The sequence below is a fragment of the Mobula birostris genome, chromosome 9, assembly GCF_030028105.1.
Source record: "Mobula birostris isolate sMobBir1 chromosome 9, sMobBir1.hap1, whole genome shotgun sequence".
Lineage (NCBI taxonomy): Eukaryota > Metazoa > Chordata > Chondrichthyes > Myliobatiformes > Myliobatidae > Mobula > Mobula birostris.
Genome location: NC_092378.1, coordinates 87,741,513 through 87,758,670, shown reverse-complemented (window position 1 = coordinate 87,758,670; position 17,158 = coordinate 87,741,513). Strand labels below are relative to the sequence as shown.

General features: G+C 42.2%; 1 protein-coding gene across 2 annotated transcripts in view; it reads right to left on the bottom strand.

Moving 5' to 3' along the window:
* snx8a (sorting nexin 8a) overlaps positions 1–17,158 on the bottom strand; it is a 47,534-nt gene that overhangs the window by 19,657 nt on the left and 10,719 nt on the right. For both annotated transcript variants that reach the window (XM_072268385.1, XM_072268386.1), the window contains exons 4-6: positions 13,210–13,397; positions 10,923–11,040; positions 202–323 (exon numbers count right to left, since the gene is read on the bottom strand). In XM_072268385.1, coding sequence (XP_072124486.1) covers positions 202–323; positions 10,923–11,040; positions 13,210–13,397 — 428 coding nt within the window. The remainder of the gene's footprint in view (positions 1–201; positions 324–10,922; positions 11,041–13,209; positions 13,398–17,158) is intronic.

Genomic DNA, 17,158 nt, shown 5'->3' with positions numbered 1-17,158 from the left:
TCCTCCCACAGTCCAAAGACTTACATTGTAAATTGTCCCGTGATTAGGTTAGGGTTAACTGAGTTTGTCGGGGTGGGGGTGGGGGGTTGCTGTGCAGTGTGGTTTGAATGGCTGGAAGGGCCTACTCCATGGTGTATCACTACATAAATAAAATACCCAAGAAACAACCCAACTAAAGCAGTCATTTTAGTTAATACTCACAGGACCACTGAAACACAGGAAAATCTGCAGAATTTCATCTTTGGAGAAAAATGGATGACGAGCCACCAAGTTAACAAAACGCTTCAGAGCTCGCCGCCGAGATTCAATGAACTCCCTATCAGCTGTATGTATGAGGGAGAAATTTCAACAATTTAATGCAAACCAGAGTAAACACTGAAAATCAGATGAATCAAAGACGCCAGAAATTTGAAATAAACACGCTGAAAACATTCAACAGGTCAGTAAGCATCTGTTCAAGGAGAAATGGTGCTAATGCTTCAGGTTGAAGACCCTCCATCAGACGAGGGTCTTCAAAAGATCTTCAATATGAAATGTCACCTCAGTGTTGAATGTTTTCAGCTTTTTATTTTATTACTAAAGCTACAACATAACCAAGTATTTTGTCTTTAAAAACACTCCTCAAAAATCTTAAGCATTAAGCATGACCACTGTCACCTTAGCTCAGTTGTGTCCCAATTCTATCACCAAATGGGAAGGAAAGCTTTGTAACAATGGGAGCAGCAAGATTAGTACCCCATTTCATCAATACAATGCACTAAAGTGAGCAATATTTGCTCAATTCCATGAATAATTTTAAGAAACAGGCACAGGAATAGACTATACATACCCTAGTGAGCAATAAGTTAATTGTTAAGTATTGGTCTCAATCCAGCTTTCTTATCTGATCTCCAGAATCCTTACTACCTTTAATTCAAAACAATTTACCTCAGACTTGAATATACTTAATGATGACTGAATATCCAAGGCTCTCTGAGATACAGTCACAATGCAGAGAAAAAACGTTCTATGTCAACTACAAATTAAATGAGCATCCTTTTATCCCCAAAGTGTCCTCTCATTTGAGATTGCCCTGCCAGAAGAACTGCCTTCAAAGCACATCACCTTTCATAGATCCTAGGGTAGAGGCCAAACCCATTCAATTTTATGAAGCACAAGGGACTGCAGCTGCTGGAATCAGCAATTTTTCCTCATTAGACAACCCATTTATTCCAGCAGTCAACCTTCTATCTTCCTGAAATGAACAACCAAATCTCTCAACAGCACTTTGTCTTTATGAAGTCCTGGACAGCTGTAGGAAGATTTTCCAGGTTTAGACTCCACTCTTCTTATAATGAATATCAACATCCTTTTTGCTTTCCTAATTACTCGCTGTTCCTGGATACATATCTTTGAAATACATGTTCGGTATTTGGCAAATCTCTCCAAACACCAGTATTTATTGTCACATTTACAACCTCATTTATGTATGCCACATTGCATCTGGTATGTACTTCTCAAAATCATCTTAAAGCTAATTAACTTTCTCCTCAGAAGAGACACTAGGATAGTGTGTTGCCTCCCGGTTACTAGGGTCCAGGATGTCTCTGAGCAGTTGCAGAATATTCTTGAAGGGGAGGGTGAGCAGAAATTGTGGTACATATTGGTACCAATGACATAGGCAGGAGAGGGGTAGAGATCCTGCACAGCAGGTTTAGGGAGTTAGGAAGGAGGCTGAAGAGCAGGACCTCCAAGGTGGTAATCTCCAGATTACTCCCAGTGTCACAAACTGATGAAGGTCAGACAGAAAGATAGCACAGATGAATGAGTGGCTGAGGAGATGGTGCAGGGGGCAGGGTTTCAAGTTCTTGGATCATTGGAAACTTTTCTGGGGAAGGCGTGACCTGTACAAATGGGATGAGTTGCACCTGAACTGGAGGGGAACCAATATCCTGGGGGGGAGGTTTGCTAATGCTGTTGGGGAGGGTTTAAACTAGATTTACAGGGGGGTGAGGACCAAAGTGAAAAGGCAGAGGGTGGGGTGGTTGGCACACAAGTGGAGAAGGGAGTTTGTAGGGAGTTTATGAGGAAGGGTAGGCAAATGATAAGAGCAAAGAAGCACTTAGCCAGATGGTCTGAGATCTGTCTATTTTAATGCAAGGAGTATCATGAGCAAGGTGGATGAGTTAGAGTGTGGATCAATACGTGGAACTATGATGATGTAGCCATTACAGAGACTTGGATGAATTAGGGGCAGGAATGGCTGCTGAGTGTACCAGGCTTTAGGTGTTTCAAAAAGGACAGGGAGAGAGATAAAGAGGTGAGGGCATGGCACTGTTGATTAGAGATAGTATCACAGCTGCAGAAAAGGAGGAAATCATGGCGGGATTGTCTCCTGAGTCTTTGTGGGTAGAAGTCGGAAACAGGAAGGGGGCAATAATTCCACTGGATGTTTTTTTATAAACCCCCCCCCAATAGTAACAGAGACATCAAGGAGCAGATAGGGAGGCAGATTCTGGAACGGTGCAATAATAAGGTTGACGTGATGGGCGATTTTAACTTTCCTAATATTCATTGGCATCTCCGTAGAGCTTGTTGGGTGTGTTTAAGGTTTCCTGATGCAATATGTAGATAAGCCAACTAGAAGAGAGGCCATACTTGATCTGGTATTGGGAAATGAACCTGGTCAGGTGTCAGATCTCTCAGTGGGAGAGCATTTTGGAGGTAGTGATCACAACTCTATCTCCTTTACAATAGCACTGGAGAGGGATAGGCTAGAAAATTTGGGAAACATTTAATTGGGGTAGGGTAATGATACCATTAGGCAGGAACTTGGGAACAGATGTTCTCAGGGAAATGCACAACAAAAATGTGGCAAATGATCAGGGAATATTTGCATAGTGTTCTATATTGAGGCACGGAAAGGATGGTAGGGTAAAAGAACCATGGTGTACAAAGGATGTAGAAAATCTAGTTAAGAAGAAGCATACGAAAGGTTCAAGAAACTAGCTACAGTTAGAGCTCTAGAAAATTACAAGGGTGCCAGGAAGGAGCCCAAGAATGAAACTAGGAGAGCTGGAAGAGGCCATGAAAAGGCATGCGTGGAATGCACTGCCAGTGAAGGTGGTAGAGACAGATGCAATAGGGTCTTTTAAGAGACTCTTAGATAGATACGTGGAGCTTAAAAAAAATAGAAGACAATGTGGTAGGGAGATTCTAGACAGCTTCTCGAATAGGTTACATGGTCGGTACAACATTGTGGGCTGAAGGCCTGTGATGTGCTGTAGATTTTCTATGCTCTATGTTCTTAATCCCACCTAGCTTCATGCTGTTATAAATATTGCATTCAAATTCCTTCAACCCTCACCCGTTTATATCATGAATAGCTGGGGCCGTAACCACTGATCAACATAGTACCCCACCAATCAGGACCAGCCGCCTGAAAGACCCATTTTGCTCCTCTGTTTACAGTCTACGAACCACTTTTCAATCCTTGCCAGCATATTATCAACAAGAGAAAATCTGCAGATGCTGGAAATCCAAACAATACACACAAAATGCTAGAGGAACTCAGCAGGCCAGGCAGCATCTATGGAAAAGAGTGAACAGTCGACATTTTGGGCTGAGACACTTCATCCTTGGAACTGGAGAAAAAAAGATGAGAAGTCAGACTAAGAAGGTGGAGTGAGGGGAGGAAGAAATATGTTGTTTACTTGGATTTCCAGAAGGCGTTCAATAAGGTTCCACATAAAAGAATTATTCATAAAATAAGGATGCATAGAGTTGGGGGTGATGTATTAGCATGGACAGAGGATTGGTTAACTAACAGAAAGCACAGAGTTGGGATACATGAGTATTTCTCTGTTTGACAATCAGTGGTGAGCGGTGTGCCGCAGGGGTCAGTGCTGGGCCCACAACTGTTCACAATACACATTAATGATCTAGAAGAGGGGACCAAGTGTAGTGTAAGTTTGCTGATGATACTAAATTGAGTGGAGTAGCAGATTGTGCAGAAGATACGGACAGTCTGCAGAGAGATATAGATAGGTTAAGTGAGTGGGCAAGGGTCTGGAGTACAACGCTGGTAAATGCGAGATCATCCACTTTGAAAGGAAAATGACAGAGCAGGTTATTGTTTAAATGGTAAAAAATTGCAGATAGAGGCAAGAAAGTTGTTTCCGCTGGTAGGCAAGACTAGAACCGGGGGACATAGCCTCAAGATTCAAGGGAGTAGATTTAGGATGGAGATGAGGAGGAACTGCTTTTCCCAGAGAGTGGTGGTGAAATCTCTGCCCAATGAAACAGTGGAAGCTACCTCAGTAAATATACTTAAGGAAGGCTGGATAGATTTTTTGCATAGTAGGGGAATTAAGGGCTATGGGGTAAAGGCAAGTAGGTGCAGATGAGTCCATGGCTAGATCAGTCATGATCTTATTGAATGGCAGAGCACGCTCGATGGGCTCAATGGCCTACTCCTGTTCCTATTTCTTATGTTCTTATGTACAAGGTAGTAGGTGATAGGGAAACTGGGAGGGGTGAATTAAAGAACTGGGAAGTCGATTGGTGAAAGGTGAAGGGCTGGTGAAGAGGGAATCTGATAGGAGAGAAAAGAATGCCATGAAAGAAAGGGAAAGGGGAGGAGCACCAGGGGGAGGTGATGGGCAGGTCAGGAGATACATTGAGAGAGGAAAATGGGAATGGGGAATGGTGAGGGAGAGGGGGTGGGGGGGGTAGTGCATTACTGGAAGTTCGAGAAATCGATGCTTATGCCATCAGGTTGGATTACAAGGTGTTGCTCCTGATCCTCATCACGGTAGTAGAACAGGCCATGAACTGACATGTTAGAATAGGAATGGGAAGTGGAATTAAAATGGGTAGACACTGGGAGATTCTGCTTTTTCTGGCACATGGAGCATAAGTGTTCAGCAAAGCTGTCTCCCAATCTATATCAGGTCCCACCAATATACAGAAGGCCCTACTAGGAGCACTGGATACAGTAAATGACTCCAAGAGACTCATAGGTGAAGTGTAACCTCACCTGGAAGGACTGTTTGGGGCTCTGAATGATAGTGAGGGAGATGGTGTTAGGGGCAGGTGTAGCACTTGCTCCTCTTGGAAGGATAAGTGCCAGGAGGGAGATCAGTGGGGAAAAATGGATGGACAAGGAAATCGCGTAGGGAACGAGGGAATGATCCCTGTGGAAAGCAGAAAGTGGGGGGAGGGGGGTTTGGGGAGAGAAGGATGTGCCTGGCATGGGATCCTGTTGGAGATACTTTATACTTTATTGTCGCCAAACAATTGATACTAGAAGGTACAATCACCACAGCAATATTTGACTCTGCTCTTCCTGCTCCCTGGATTACAAATTGATAGTAAATATTAAAAATTCAAATTATAAATCATAAATAGAAAACAGAAAAATTGAAAGTAAGGTAGTGCAAAAAAACTGAGAGGCAGGTCTGGATATTTGGAGGGTATGGCCCAGATCCGGGTCAGGATCCGTTCAGCAGTCTTATCATAGTTGGAAGGAAGCTGTTCCCAAATCTGGCCGTACGAGTCTTCAAGCTCCTGAGCCTTCTCCCGGAGGGAAGGGGGACGAAGAGTGTGTTGGCTGGGTGGGTCGTGTCCTTGATTATCCTGGCAGCACTGCTCTGACAGCGTGTGGTGTAAACTGAGTCTAAGGACAGATGATTGGTTTGTGTGATGTGCTGTGTCGTGTTCATGATCTTCTGCAGCTTCTTCCGGTCTTGGACAGGACAACTTCCATACCAGGTTGTGATGCACCCTAGAAGAATGCTTTCTACGGTGCATCTATAAAAATTAGTGAGGGTTTTAGGGGACAGGCCAAATTTCTTCAGTTTTCTCAGGAAGTAAAGACGCTGGTGGGCCTTCTTGGCAGTGGACTCTGCTTGGTTGGACCAAATCAGGTCGTTTGTGACATTGACCCTGAGGAACTAAAAGCTTTTGACCTGTTCCACTTGCGCACTACTGATGTAAATTGGGTCATGCGGTCCGCTACTCCTTCTGAAGTCGACAACCAATTCCTTCGTCTTGATAACGTTGAGGGATAGGGTAGGTTATTGTCTTCGCACCACGCCACCAGGTTCTTAATTTCCACTCTGTACTCAAACTCATCATTACCCGAGATACAGCCTACAATTGTTGTGTCATCAGCAAACTTATACATTGAGTTCAATGGAAAGTTGGCTGCACAATCATGGGTGTACAATGAGTACAGCAGAGGGCTGAGTACACAGCCTTGTGGGGCACCGGTGCTCAGAGTGATTGTAGAGGAAAGCTTGTCCCCTATTTTTACAGCCTGGGTCCTGTCTGTGAGGAAGTTGAAGATCCAGCTGCAGATCTAAGTGCTAAAGCCCAGGTTCCGGAGCTTAGGAATCAGTTTATTTGGAATGATAGTATTATGAAAGTCATAGTCATACTTTATTGATCCCGGGGGAAATTGGTTTTCTTTAAAGTTGTACCATAAATAATAAACAGTAATAAAACCATAAATAGTTAAATAGTAATATGTAAATTATGCCAGGAAATAAGTCCAGGACCAGCCTATTGGCTCAGGGTGTCTGACCCTCCAAGGGAGCAGTTGTAAAGTTTGATGGCCACAGGCAGGAATGACTTCCTACGACGTTCTGTGTTGCATCTCGGTGGAATGGGTCTCTGGCTGAATGTACTCCTGTGCCTACCCAGTACATTATGTAGTGGATGGGAGGCATTGTCCAAGATGGCATGCAACTTGGACAGCATCCTCTTTTCAGACACCACCGTCAGAGAGTCCAGTCCCATTCCCCACAACATCACTGGCCTTACGAATGAGTTTGTTGATTCTGTTGGTGTCTGCTACGTTCAGCCTGCTGCCCCAGCAAACGACAGCAAACATGATAGCACTGGCCACCACAGACTCCTAGAACATCCTCTACGGATGTAGGCAGAGGTGTAGTCAATGAAAAGGAGCCTTACGTATGTGTCTTTATTCTCCAGGTGTTCTAAGGAGGAATGTAGGGCCAGAGACATGGCATCTGCCGTTGACCTGTTGCTCCAGTAGGCAAATTGCAAAGCGTCGAGGTTGACCGGTAGGCTGTGGTTGATGTGTGCCATAACCAATCGCTCGAAGCACTTCATAGCAATTGATGTCAGAGCCACAGGTCGATAGTCATTCAGGCATGCCACCTTGCTCTTCTTCGGCAGATGGGGGAAGTTACAGAGAATTATGTGCTGGATGCAGAGGCTGGCAGGGTGATAGGTGAGACAAGAGGAACATTATCCCTGGTGGTGTACCACAAGGATAGGGTAAGGGCAGACGTGCATAAAATGGAAGAGACGCAGTTAAAGGCAGTGTTAAAGGTAGAGGAAGGGAGCCCTTTTCTTTGAAAGAGGAGGGCATCTCCTTAGTTTTGGAAAGAAAATCCTTGTCCTGAGAGCAGATGCAGTGGAGTCGGAGGAATTGAGGGAAGGGATAGCATTTGTACAAGTAACCAGGTGGGAACAGACTCCAGATAACTGTGAGAGTCAGTGGGTTTATAAAACACATCGGTAGATAAGCTATCTCCAGAGATAAAGACAAAGAGATCGAAAAAGAGGAGAGAGGAGTCAGAAATGGACCAGGTAAAGTTGAGGGCAGGGTGGAAGTTGGAGGCAAAGTTGACGAAGTAAATGAGCTCCACATGTGTGCAGGAAGCAGCACCAATGCAGTCATCGATGTAGCGCAGGGAAAGTGGGGGCATGATACCAGTGCAGGCTTAGAACATATGTAGCCAACAAAAAGGCAGGCAGAGCAGAGAACTACGCAAGTGCCCATTGCTACACCTTTCGTTTGCAGGAAGTGGGAGGAAACGAAGGAGAAATTATTGAGAGTGAAGACCAGTTCGGCCAGACGGAGACAGTGGTGGTGGAGGGGAAACTGCTGGGTTTGGTATCCAGAAAGAAATGGAGAGCTTTGAGGCCTTCGTGGTGGGGGATGGAGGTGTATAGGGATTGCACTTCCATAGTGAAAATAAGATGTTCAGGGCCAGGAACTTGAAATCATTGAGAAGATCAAGAGTGTGTGAAGTGTCATGGATGTAGGTAGGAAGGGACTGAATTGTGGGGGGGATAAAACTGGGTCAAGGTATTCAGATACGAGTTCAGTGGGGTAAGGACAAGCAGAAACATTGGGTCTACCTGGACAGGCAGGTTTGTGGATCTTTGGTAGGAGGTAGAAATGGGAGGTTGCGGGGTTAGGGAACTATGAGGTTGGTGGAAGTGGATGGGAGATACCCAGAGTTAATAAGGTTGGTGATGGTGTGGGAGGTGATGGCCTGGTGTTTCTTAGTGTGGTCCTCTTTGAGGGGTAAGTAAGAAGAGGTGTCGACAGCTGTCGCCTGGCAGTCTACCAGACTACTACAGCACCCCCCTTATCTACGGGTTTGATGATGATGTTAGGATTAGTGTGGAGAGTGTGAAGAGCAGTTCTTTTGGAAGGAGTGAGGATAGAATTGGAGTCAGGATTGGTGAAGTCAAAACAGTTGATATCTCGTTGGCAGTTAGCAATGAAAAGATTTGGAGCAGGCAGAATATCAGAGTGGGGTGTCCAGGAAGAGGAGGAGGGTTGAAGACAGGGGAAGGGGTCATTGATGCAGGTTGAAGAGTCCTTGCCAAAGAAGTAGGCATGGAGACGGAGGCAGCGGAAGAAGAGCTCAGAGTCATGGTGGGCATGGAACTCACAGAGATATATTACCCACATCTGCATATGCTTTAACAATAAGCTGTACAGGAATTACGGATTTGTGGAACTGGTGACCTATCCTCAAGAAGGATCTCAGCTCAAAACATCAATTGGTCCTTTCAATGGATGCTTCCTAACCCAGAGTTCCTCCAGCATTTTGTGTGTGCTACTCTGAGCTTACAGTACCTGCAGAATTTCAAGTAAATGGTGAAACAGATTTGAGGTTCCTGATCCTAATGCATTCTGAAAATTCAAACACATCACATACGCTAGTACTCTTTTATTTATTTTGCTTGTTACATTAAAAGAAACTCCACAAATTTTGTTAAACAATTTATCTTCCACAAATTCTTGCTGACTTTGTCTAATTCTGCCATTTTAAAAAAAAAATGTATTTTTTAAAATCACCATTATCACATCCTTAATGCACATCTCCAGCATCTCCCCCTCTTATGTTAGGCAATTGGTGTAGAGTTCTCTATTTTCTTTTAATTGGGCTCAGCCCATTTTTTTGAGAAATATCCTCCAAATCTGCAGCAACCATTCCACAATCTATAAGACTTTACAGATGACAAAATGCATTTATGATTTCCAAGGCTGTACTTTCCAATAATTTCTAGAATGCAAATGATCAGATGCTAGGAATTTACTGCCTTTTGATACAAATTCTCCAGTACTTCCCCCACCCTTTTACAAATACTAATTTCCTTAAAATTCTTCTTTCATATTAGATTCTTAATTACCTACCATTTTTGAGAAATTATGTATGTCCTCTTACATGAAGAGAGAACCAAAGTATACAGTATTACTCTGCTATTGTTTTGCTCTCCGGGATTGTAGGCTTGAAGTAACTTTTTCTAGGTTAACCAATTGTCTATGCAAAGGTGAAAACAGTAAAGGGAAAGCATAAATCAAGTGGATGGAACCAAGTAAGAGGAGTGTGGGAAAAAGAAGAGAGGGAGGTAAAGACAGAGGCTGGAAGATGATAAGGGAGGGATGATGGGCAGATGGAAGTAAGTGGTAGAAAGGATAATAGCCCAGGAGGGACAAAACACATATGATTGGCAAATAGAATCAAATGAAGGATAAAAAGTCTTGGTAAGGAAAAAGACAAACGTGAGGAAAAACACCTTGACAGACCAGTAGCAGCAATCAAGAAAACTAGGGGTATGAGTTACATGGAAGTGGAATCCTCTATTTCTCAGATGTTAATTCTCACCCATCTCCACCCAACCCAAGACTAGGCAACTGCTTGGTGGAGCATCTGCACTGTCCATAACAACAACCCATTTGCACTCAATCCATTTGTCCGCATCCTTCTTCATTGCCACAGTGAGACCAAATGCAAGCGAAAAGAACATTTTCATATTCCATTTGGATGGCCTACAGCCCAATGATATGAACAATGAATTTTCCATTTTCTAGTAACCCATTCTCCTTGTATTCCTTTCTCCTACAGGTTCTCTTCCTTTATTCACTTCTTCCATTGCCTTTTTCTCTCACACCACCCTTTCCCCCAGTAACCTATATTTATTACCCTCTGGTTCCATCTACCCAATCCAACTAGATTTCTTCTCCCTTAGCCTACAAATTCCAATTATCTCCCCAACCTGGCTCCATCTACCCATCATACACCCCTTATCTGACTCCACTTCACATTTCCCAGCCTCTGTCTTGACCATTCCACCTCCCCTCACATACTCAATAAGCCTGATATTTTCCCCATATGTTTCAACCTGCCACTCACCAGCCTCCATCCCTAAACCAACTACCCCAATCCCACCTTGCTCCATCTGACAATCACTCCCACCTCACCCGGTTCCACCCATCACCTACCAGCCTTTGTTTGTCCACTCTGTGGTGGCTATATTTACCCTATACAATCAATCCTAAAGCGTCAATCGTCTCTTTACCTCCAGCAGTTTATTTTCTGCTCAAGATTCAAGCATCTGCAGTCTCATGCAGCTCTACAATGACTATTTAATCACACAAACCCCACCAGTAAATATGTGTTATCAACTCAGTTTTGTTCTCAGAACTTTAAATCAGGCAGAGAATTTTTTTTTAAACCAGTTTGCCCTACTTTGACTTTATTTGCTGCTATACCTTACCATTATAATTCTGTCCTTTTCTGCACAATTTGCTGAGCAATTACTGTATGCTATATAGCAATATAACACTGTCATTTCTCTTCATGTATCTTCTCTTACTTTAATGCCTTTACCTCTTAGCATTCTCTTTGGTGGCAGCGCTGGCACCATTCTATATGGAAATCGCTGGAGCAACACCTCATGGAACACCACAAAATCATTGTATCGTCTATAAACAGAGGACTTGAATCGCTGAAAAGAAAAGAGAGTATGATTGAAGTTTTCTTTGTTTTATGTCATCTTAATTCCAAACTCTTAAGGACGTCATGAAGATCCAATTGCACCACTCAAACAGGGCCCAACTGGTTGGAAGTAAGCAGACTTCCCATCAACCATTAAATCTATTGTCTCATCTAATGTTGATTGGCAGCTGAAACAAGAGTTCTAGTTCAATCTATTTCAGACTTATTTTGGCTGCCTTGATCAATAATAAAGTTATGGGTTCATAAATCATTCCAGATGCATGCGCACAAAATTCCAGTGTAACACTATAGCAAGTCCATGTGCATTATTGCAATATTTACCCCTTATTTAACCACTCAGAGAAACAATCTAGTAATTTAATTGTTCCTGTGGTACTAGGAACATAGCAGATACCATATTCCCTCAGTAACTATACTTAAAAAGCACCTCACTGGCGGTAACTGATGTGGAATGTTCTAGGGGTTTGTAGAATGCACAAATAAATTCTAGACTCCGCCCCCAAGATACTTAGAAAAGATACAATATATACACCAGAATTACATATAACATAGAGGTATGTGCTTGTAAGTTAAATGTACTGGCGGCAACCACTCACAAAGCAGAAACTGCAAAGAGAAGAGGCCATGATTCAAAGTCAAAATAAATTTATATCAAAGAACATATATGTCACCATATACAACTGAGATTCATTTTCTTGTGTGCATACTCAATAAACCCAATAACCATAACAGAATCAATGAAAGACCTCACCAACAAGGTGGACAACCAGTGTCCAAAAGACAAAAACTGTGCAAATACAAAAAGAAAAAAAAAAGCAATAAATTTCAAGAAAATAAGATGAAGAATCCTTGAAAATTAGTCCATAGGCTGTGGGAACAGTTCTATGACACAGCAAGTGAAATTAACTGGAAATTATCCCCACTGATTCTGGAGCCTGACGTTAAAAGTTAATACTTGCTCCTGAACCTGGTGGTGAGAGTCCTGTATCTTCTCTCTGAGGGCCGCAGTGAGAAGATAGCATGACCACTGTGGTGAGAGTCCCTGATGATGAATGCTGCTTTCCTGTGACAACACTCCTTGTAGATGTACTCAACAGTGGGGAGGGTTTCACCTGTGTTGGACTGGGCCACATCCACTACTTTTTGTAGGATTTTCTGTTCAAGGGAACTCTCCACCACACGTTTATAGAAGTCATCAAAGTTAGACTGTAGATGTCATGCCGAATCTTCACAAATTCCTCAGGAAGTAGAGGCTCTGCCATGCTTTCTTCATAATTTCACTTATGTGCTGGGCTCAGAACAGGTTCTCTGAAATGATAACACTGAGGAACTTAAAGATGCTGACCGTCTCTACCTCTGATCCCCTGATGAGGACTGACGGCCTCACGGACCTACGGTTTCCTCCTCCTGAAGTCAATAATCATCTCCTTGGCCTTGCTGACATTAAATAAAAGGTGGTTGTTGCGGCACCATTCAGCCAGATGTGCAATCTCTCTCCTACATGTATTGTTTTGTATCATATTGTATTGGAGAGTTCAGTAATATCAAAACGTCTTTTAAAATAATTCACATTTATATGGCACGTTTTTCCTTGTTAAGCTTTCAAGACAGTTTCATGGGTTAGATAATCAGCAAAAATTTGATGACACTTCAAACAAAAAAAGCAGGTATTAGGACAGGGACCAAAGTTTGGTCAGTGAAGTAGATTTTAAGCAGTTTTAAAGAGCAGTAGATTTAGGGAGTGAATTGGTGAGCTCGGAGTCTGGATCAATGAAGTTTGGTCACTGAAGGAACTGAGGATAAAAATTAAAAATTCTGAAATATTCAGCAAGTCAGGCAGCATCTGCAGATGGAAAGGAAAAAAAACAGTTAATCTTTCAAGCTGATGGCTGTTCCCCATCAGGATCAGACTTAGGAAATTACAGAAAGGTCTGAAGAGTGTAGGATCAAAAGGAAATTACAGATAGAGGATGTGCCAAATTCAGAGAGGGGTTTGAACACAACAACTCAAATGTTAAAATGAAGACTTTGGGGGAAAAAGTGCCAATACAAGTCAGCAAGCACAGGGAATGAAGCTTGGGCATTGTGGAAGACAACACAAAACCAGAGAACACCAATGGCTGGCCACTGGTGAATTAAACCCTTGATTCAAGCTTACCTGACTGGAAACCTCATACTCCACGTGTTTCAGGAATAGACCCTTTTTCTCTGGAATTAGCTCCACCTGCACCATGTCGATGTGCAACAGGTCTTGTAGAGTCCATGACAGGAGAATAGGATTCCCCCTATCCTGCATCCGGAGCGACTCCAGCTCACTCACATCACCCAATTGAGGCTTTGGAAACTCTTGGGAAGAAGTAGCTTGTTATAAAGTAATACAAGGAATCCCAGTCACCCTTGGTCTCAGTTGCACTGTCAGCTTGCAATTTTCTGTGCATATCTCAACATTCATTTGCAGAAGATACAATATGCTTGGCAATTATCCATTATAAAACCTTCCTCAAACTACTTTTTTTTCCTCTGGTTATATATATATGTATATGGGCATATACAGTACTGAGGAAAAGTCTTGGGTATATATGATGCCCAAGAATTTTACACGGTACTGTGGTAATTTTAGGTATTGTAAAAAGAAACAAATTTCAATTTCATGTGTGTGATGATGAACCTGATTCTGATATGGGTCTCTATTGTGGACTGAGAATGGGAAGGGAACAGGAAGAGGGAAAATCACTGTTGGGAACAAGGGAGAGGGGAGGGAACAGGAAACACTAGAGAGACATTCTGTAATGATATATAAACCAAGTATTTGGAATCAAATTACCTTGCCTGGTGCCTTAGGGCTGGGTGTGTCGGCACCTGTGCCACACTCCCCGCCCTGACGTTCCTCCTCTGCCACCTATCCTACACCCGTCCCATGGTGCTCCACCTTTGTCAGTTCAAACATCCTTTGCTCTTGCCAAACTTACAAACACACTCTCTGCTCCATGTTGACAAAAGCAATACAGTGCAAAAGTCTTTGACACCCTGGCAATATACATGTGCCTGATACTTTTGCAAGGTATTATACTGTATTTAAGCCCAGTGGATGAGCCTCAGGCCACAGAGTAAGATGAAGGGCTCAAGTTCCACTCTGAAGGTAAGCTACAAACCAACAATTTCAGTATACTAATGAGCAAGTACTTTATTGCTGGTGATGCAATCCTTTATTGCTGGCATTGGTCAAGGGGTTTGGTAAATAGAAGTATATTCCAGCACAAGTAAACAAGATACTTGGACTAATGATCTGAACTTACAAATTTAAGTCCTTATTTCAGCAACTGGAAAATTTATATTTGATAAATTAACATTGGTACACAAAAAGTTGGTATTGGCTTAAATGTGAAACCACTAAATTGTTGTAGAAATCCAATTTGTTCTGAGAAAGAAAGATTCAATGACAGCACTCCACATCCATTCTTTCTAGGCCTTTCAATTTTCCTCAGGTTTCAATGAGTTCCCTCCTCATTCTTCTGAACTCCAGCAAGAACAGGCACAAAGCCATCAAATGCTCCTCACACGTTAACCCTGCCATTCTCAGAATCATTCTCATGAACCTCCTCTGGACCCTCTCTAATTCAGCACACCCTGAGCCAATAGGCTGGTCCTGGACTTATTTCCTGGCATAATTTACATATTACTATTTAACTATTTATGGTTTTATTACTATTTATTATTTATGGTGCAACTATAACGAAAACCAATTTCTCCCGGGATCAATAAAGTACAACTATGACTATCCTTTCTTAGATAAGGGACCCAAATCTGCTCACGATCCTCCAAATGCAATCCGAACATTGCCTCATTCAGGTTCTTGATTAATAAGGGTGTCAAAAATTAGGGGAATAAGGCAGGAGAATGGGGTTGAGAAGGATAATAGATCAACTATGAGGGAATGGTACAGCAGGCTCGATGGGCTGAATGGCTTAATTCTGCTCCTATATCTTATGAATATTCTCATCCTAGGTGCCTTTTCTCTCTCAATGTTACTGAAATGCAGATCAACTATTCATTATTTTATTGCTTTTTTAAGATTGTAATGTAACTTGAACAAGGACGACACCTCAAGAAGTATTTCATTGGCAAAAAAGAGCAACGTGATATTCCAAGGTCATGGAAAATAAGAGATAAATGTAGGTTGTGGGATATCAGAGATAAATGTAGGTTTGTTTATTTTTATTATTCTCATGGTAATTACTATAGACTTTAAACACAAGCGCCTAGAAACAAAGCAAATAGATAAAACTCAACTCATTTCCAATTATTTTCAGTGACTATTTTACATTTTATGTGCTCCCCTGCCCATTTACTCCTAGTGAAAGTTCTAGGTGTGATTATTCACATATGTATTCAACTTGTTGATCCCACCCTGATCTCCAGGGTGCTTAGGCTAAATGTAGCCACAAACCTCTAAAAGCTAAAGAAACAACTGAGGATCAAGGCTTTTAAAAAAATTCCTGAGATGAGCACTAACCAGTATTTATTTCCCATTTCACATCTGTTTAATCCAAGTAATTTCTAAAGACATTTCACAAAAGTTATCAACCAAATTACTATGTCTAGAATCAGATATGAACCAGACCCAGCAAAGGATGACAGAATTCTTTCCCAACAGGGCTTTACAGAGGCTGATGTATATTACAAGTTATAGCCACCACTACAAGCTATGTTTCTTAATCCAGACTTACTCGACAGAGTTGAAATTCCCCAGTTGCCATTGTCTAGGCCAATAACAAAGCTTCTCTCCTATAACTGCACTGTGTGACTTCCTATAAGAGCAGCAAATGCCTTCAACTGCTACACCTTATGGGCTTGGGAAATGTGTAGTAAAAGTATAAGCTACAGGCTAGGATACCGTGTCCTGTAAATATCCTGTCTGATGTGTGGAAATTGACAATCCCCTCTACATTCTTAGTACCATGGTGTCCAAATACACAATTTCGTACAATCTGGTGCTTGAAGATGCGTAGAATAGCATCATAAAACAGAATGAATGGATTCTTCCTCTGTTGTACTAATAACCCTATACCAGTTCTTCAAAGGTTAAAAGGATACCCCTTATACTAAACATAAGAAATTCTGTAGATCCTGCAAATCTTGAGCAACACATACAAAATGCTGGAAGAACTCAGCAACTCAGGCAGCATCTATGGAGGGGTATAATCAGTTGAAGTTTTAGGCCAAGACTCTTCATTAAATGACTGATTATTCCCCTCCACAGACACTGCCTGACTTGCTGAGTTCCTCCAGCATTTTGTGTGTGTGATCCCACACCCCTAGTCTTTTCCTACAGTTCTGCAAATCTATGTCATAGCCAAAAGGTAATTTCCTGGTAAATTACTACTAAAGGATTGCAAAGCCTTCATCAGGATATGCACTCACTCGCCCTCTAGCAGCTAGTAGACTATTGGATATTATCTGGATACTATGAGCCAGCCCTGAACTTTGCGGTACGTAATATTTCCAAGATAGAAATCATTTAAGACCTGGGATTAATAGGATAGGATGAGCATGGCCAGAAAAGTTACCCATGTATTTTCACTAAAATGCAATCTGCACCATTCCTTTGAATCACACCAACATTGCAAGAACACCTTTATCCCAGGGAGTACAGATATTTAAGAAAGTTGCACATTCTCGGGGCAGATAGTGATAGCATTAATTGCTGCTTTTTTTCCACATCACTGTCATTTTGATAGTGAACTTAATTACCAAAATGTTAAAAATCATATCTTACCATTTACTTAACACACATCAAAGTTGCTGGTGAATGCAGCAGGCCAGGCAGCATCTCTAGGAAGAGGTACAGTTGACGTTTCAGGCGAGACCCTTCTGAAACGTTGACTGTACCTCTTCCTAGAGATGCTGCCTGGCCTGCTGCGTTCACCAGCAACGTTGATGTGTGTTGCTTGAATTTCCAGCATCTGCAGAATTCCTGTTGTTTACCATTTACTTCTTTGGAGAGTGAAGGTATCAAATCAGCACTGAACAACATGCCTCCTAAACTTCCTGTTCAAAGGTTGCCTCTGCTTGTAATGTATGAGGAAGTGATAAAAGGCAGCTCCTAC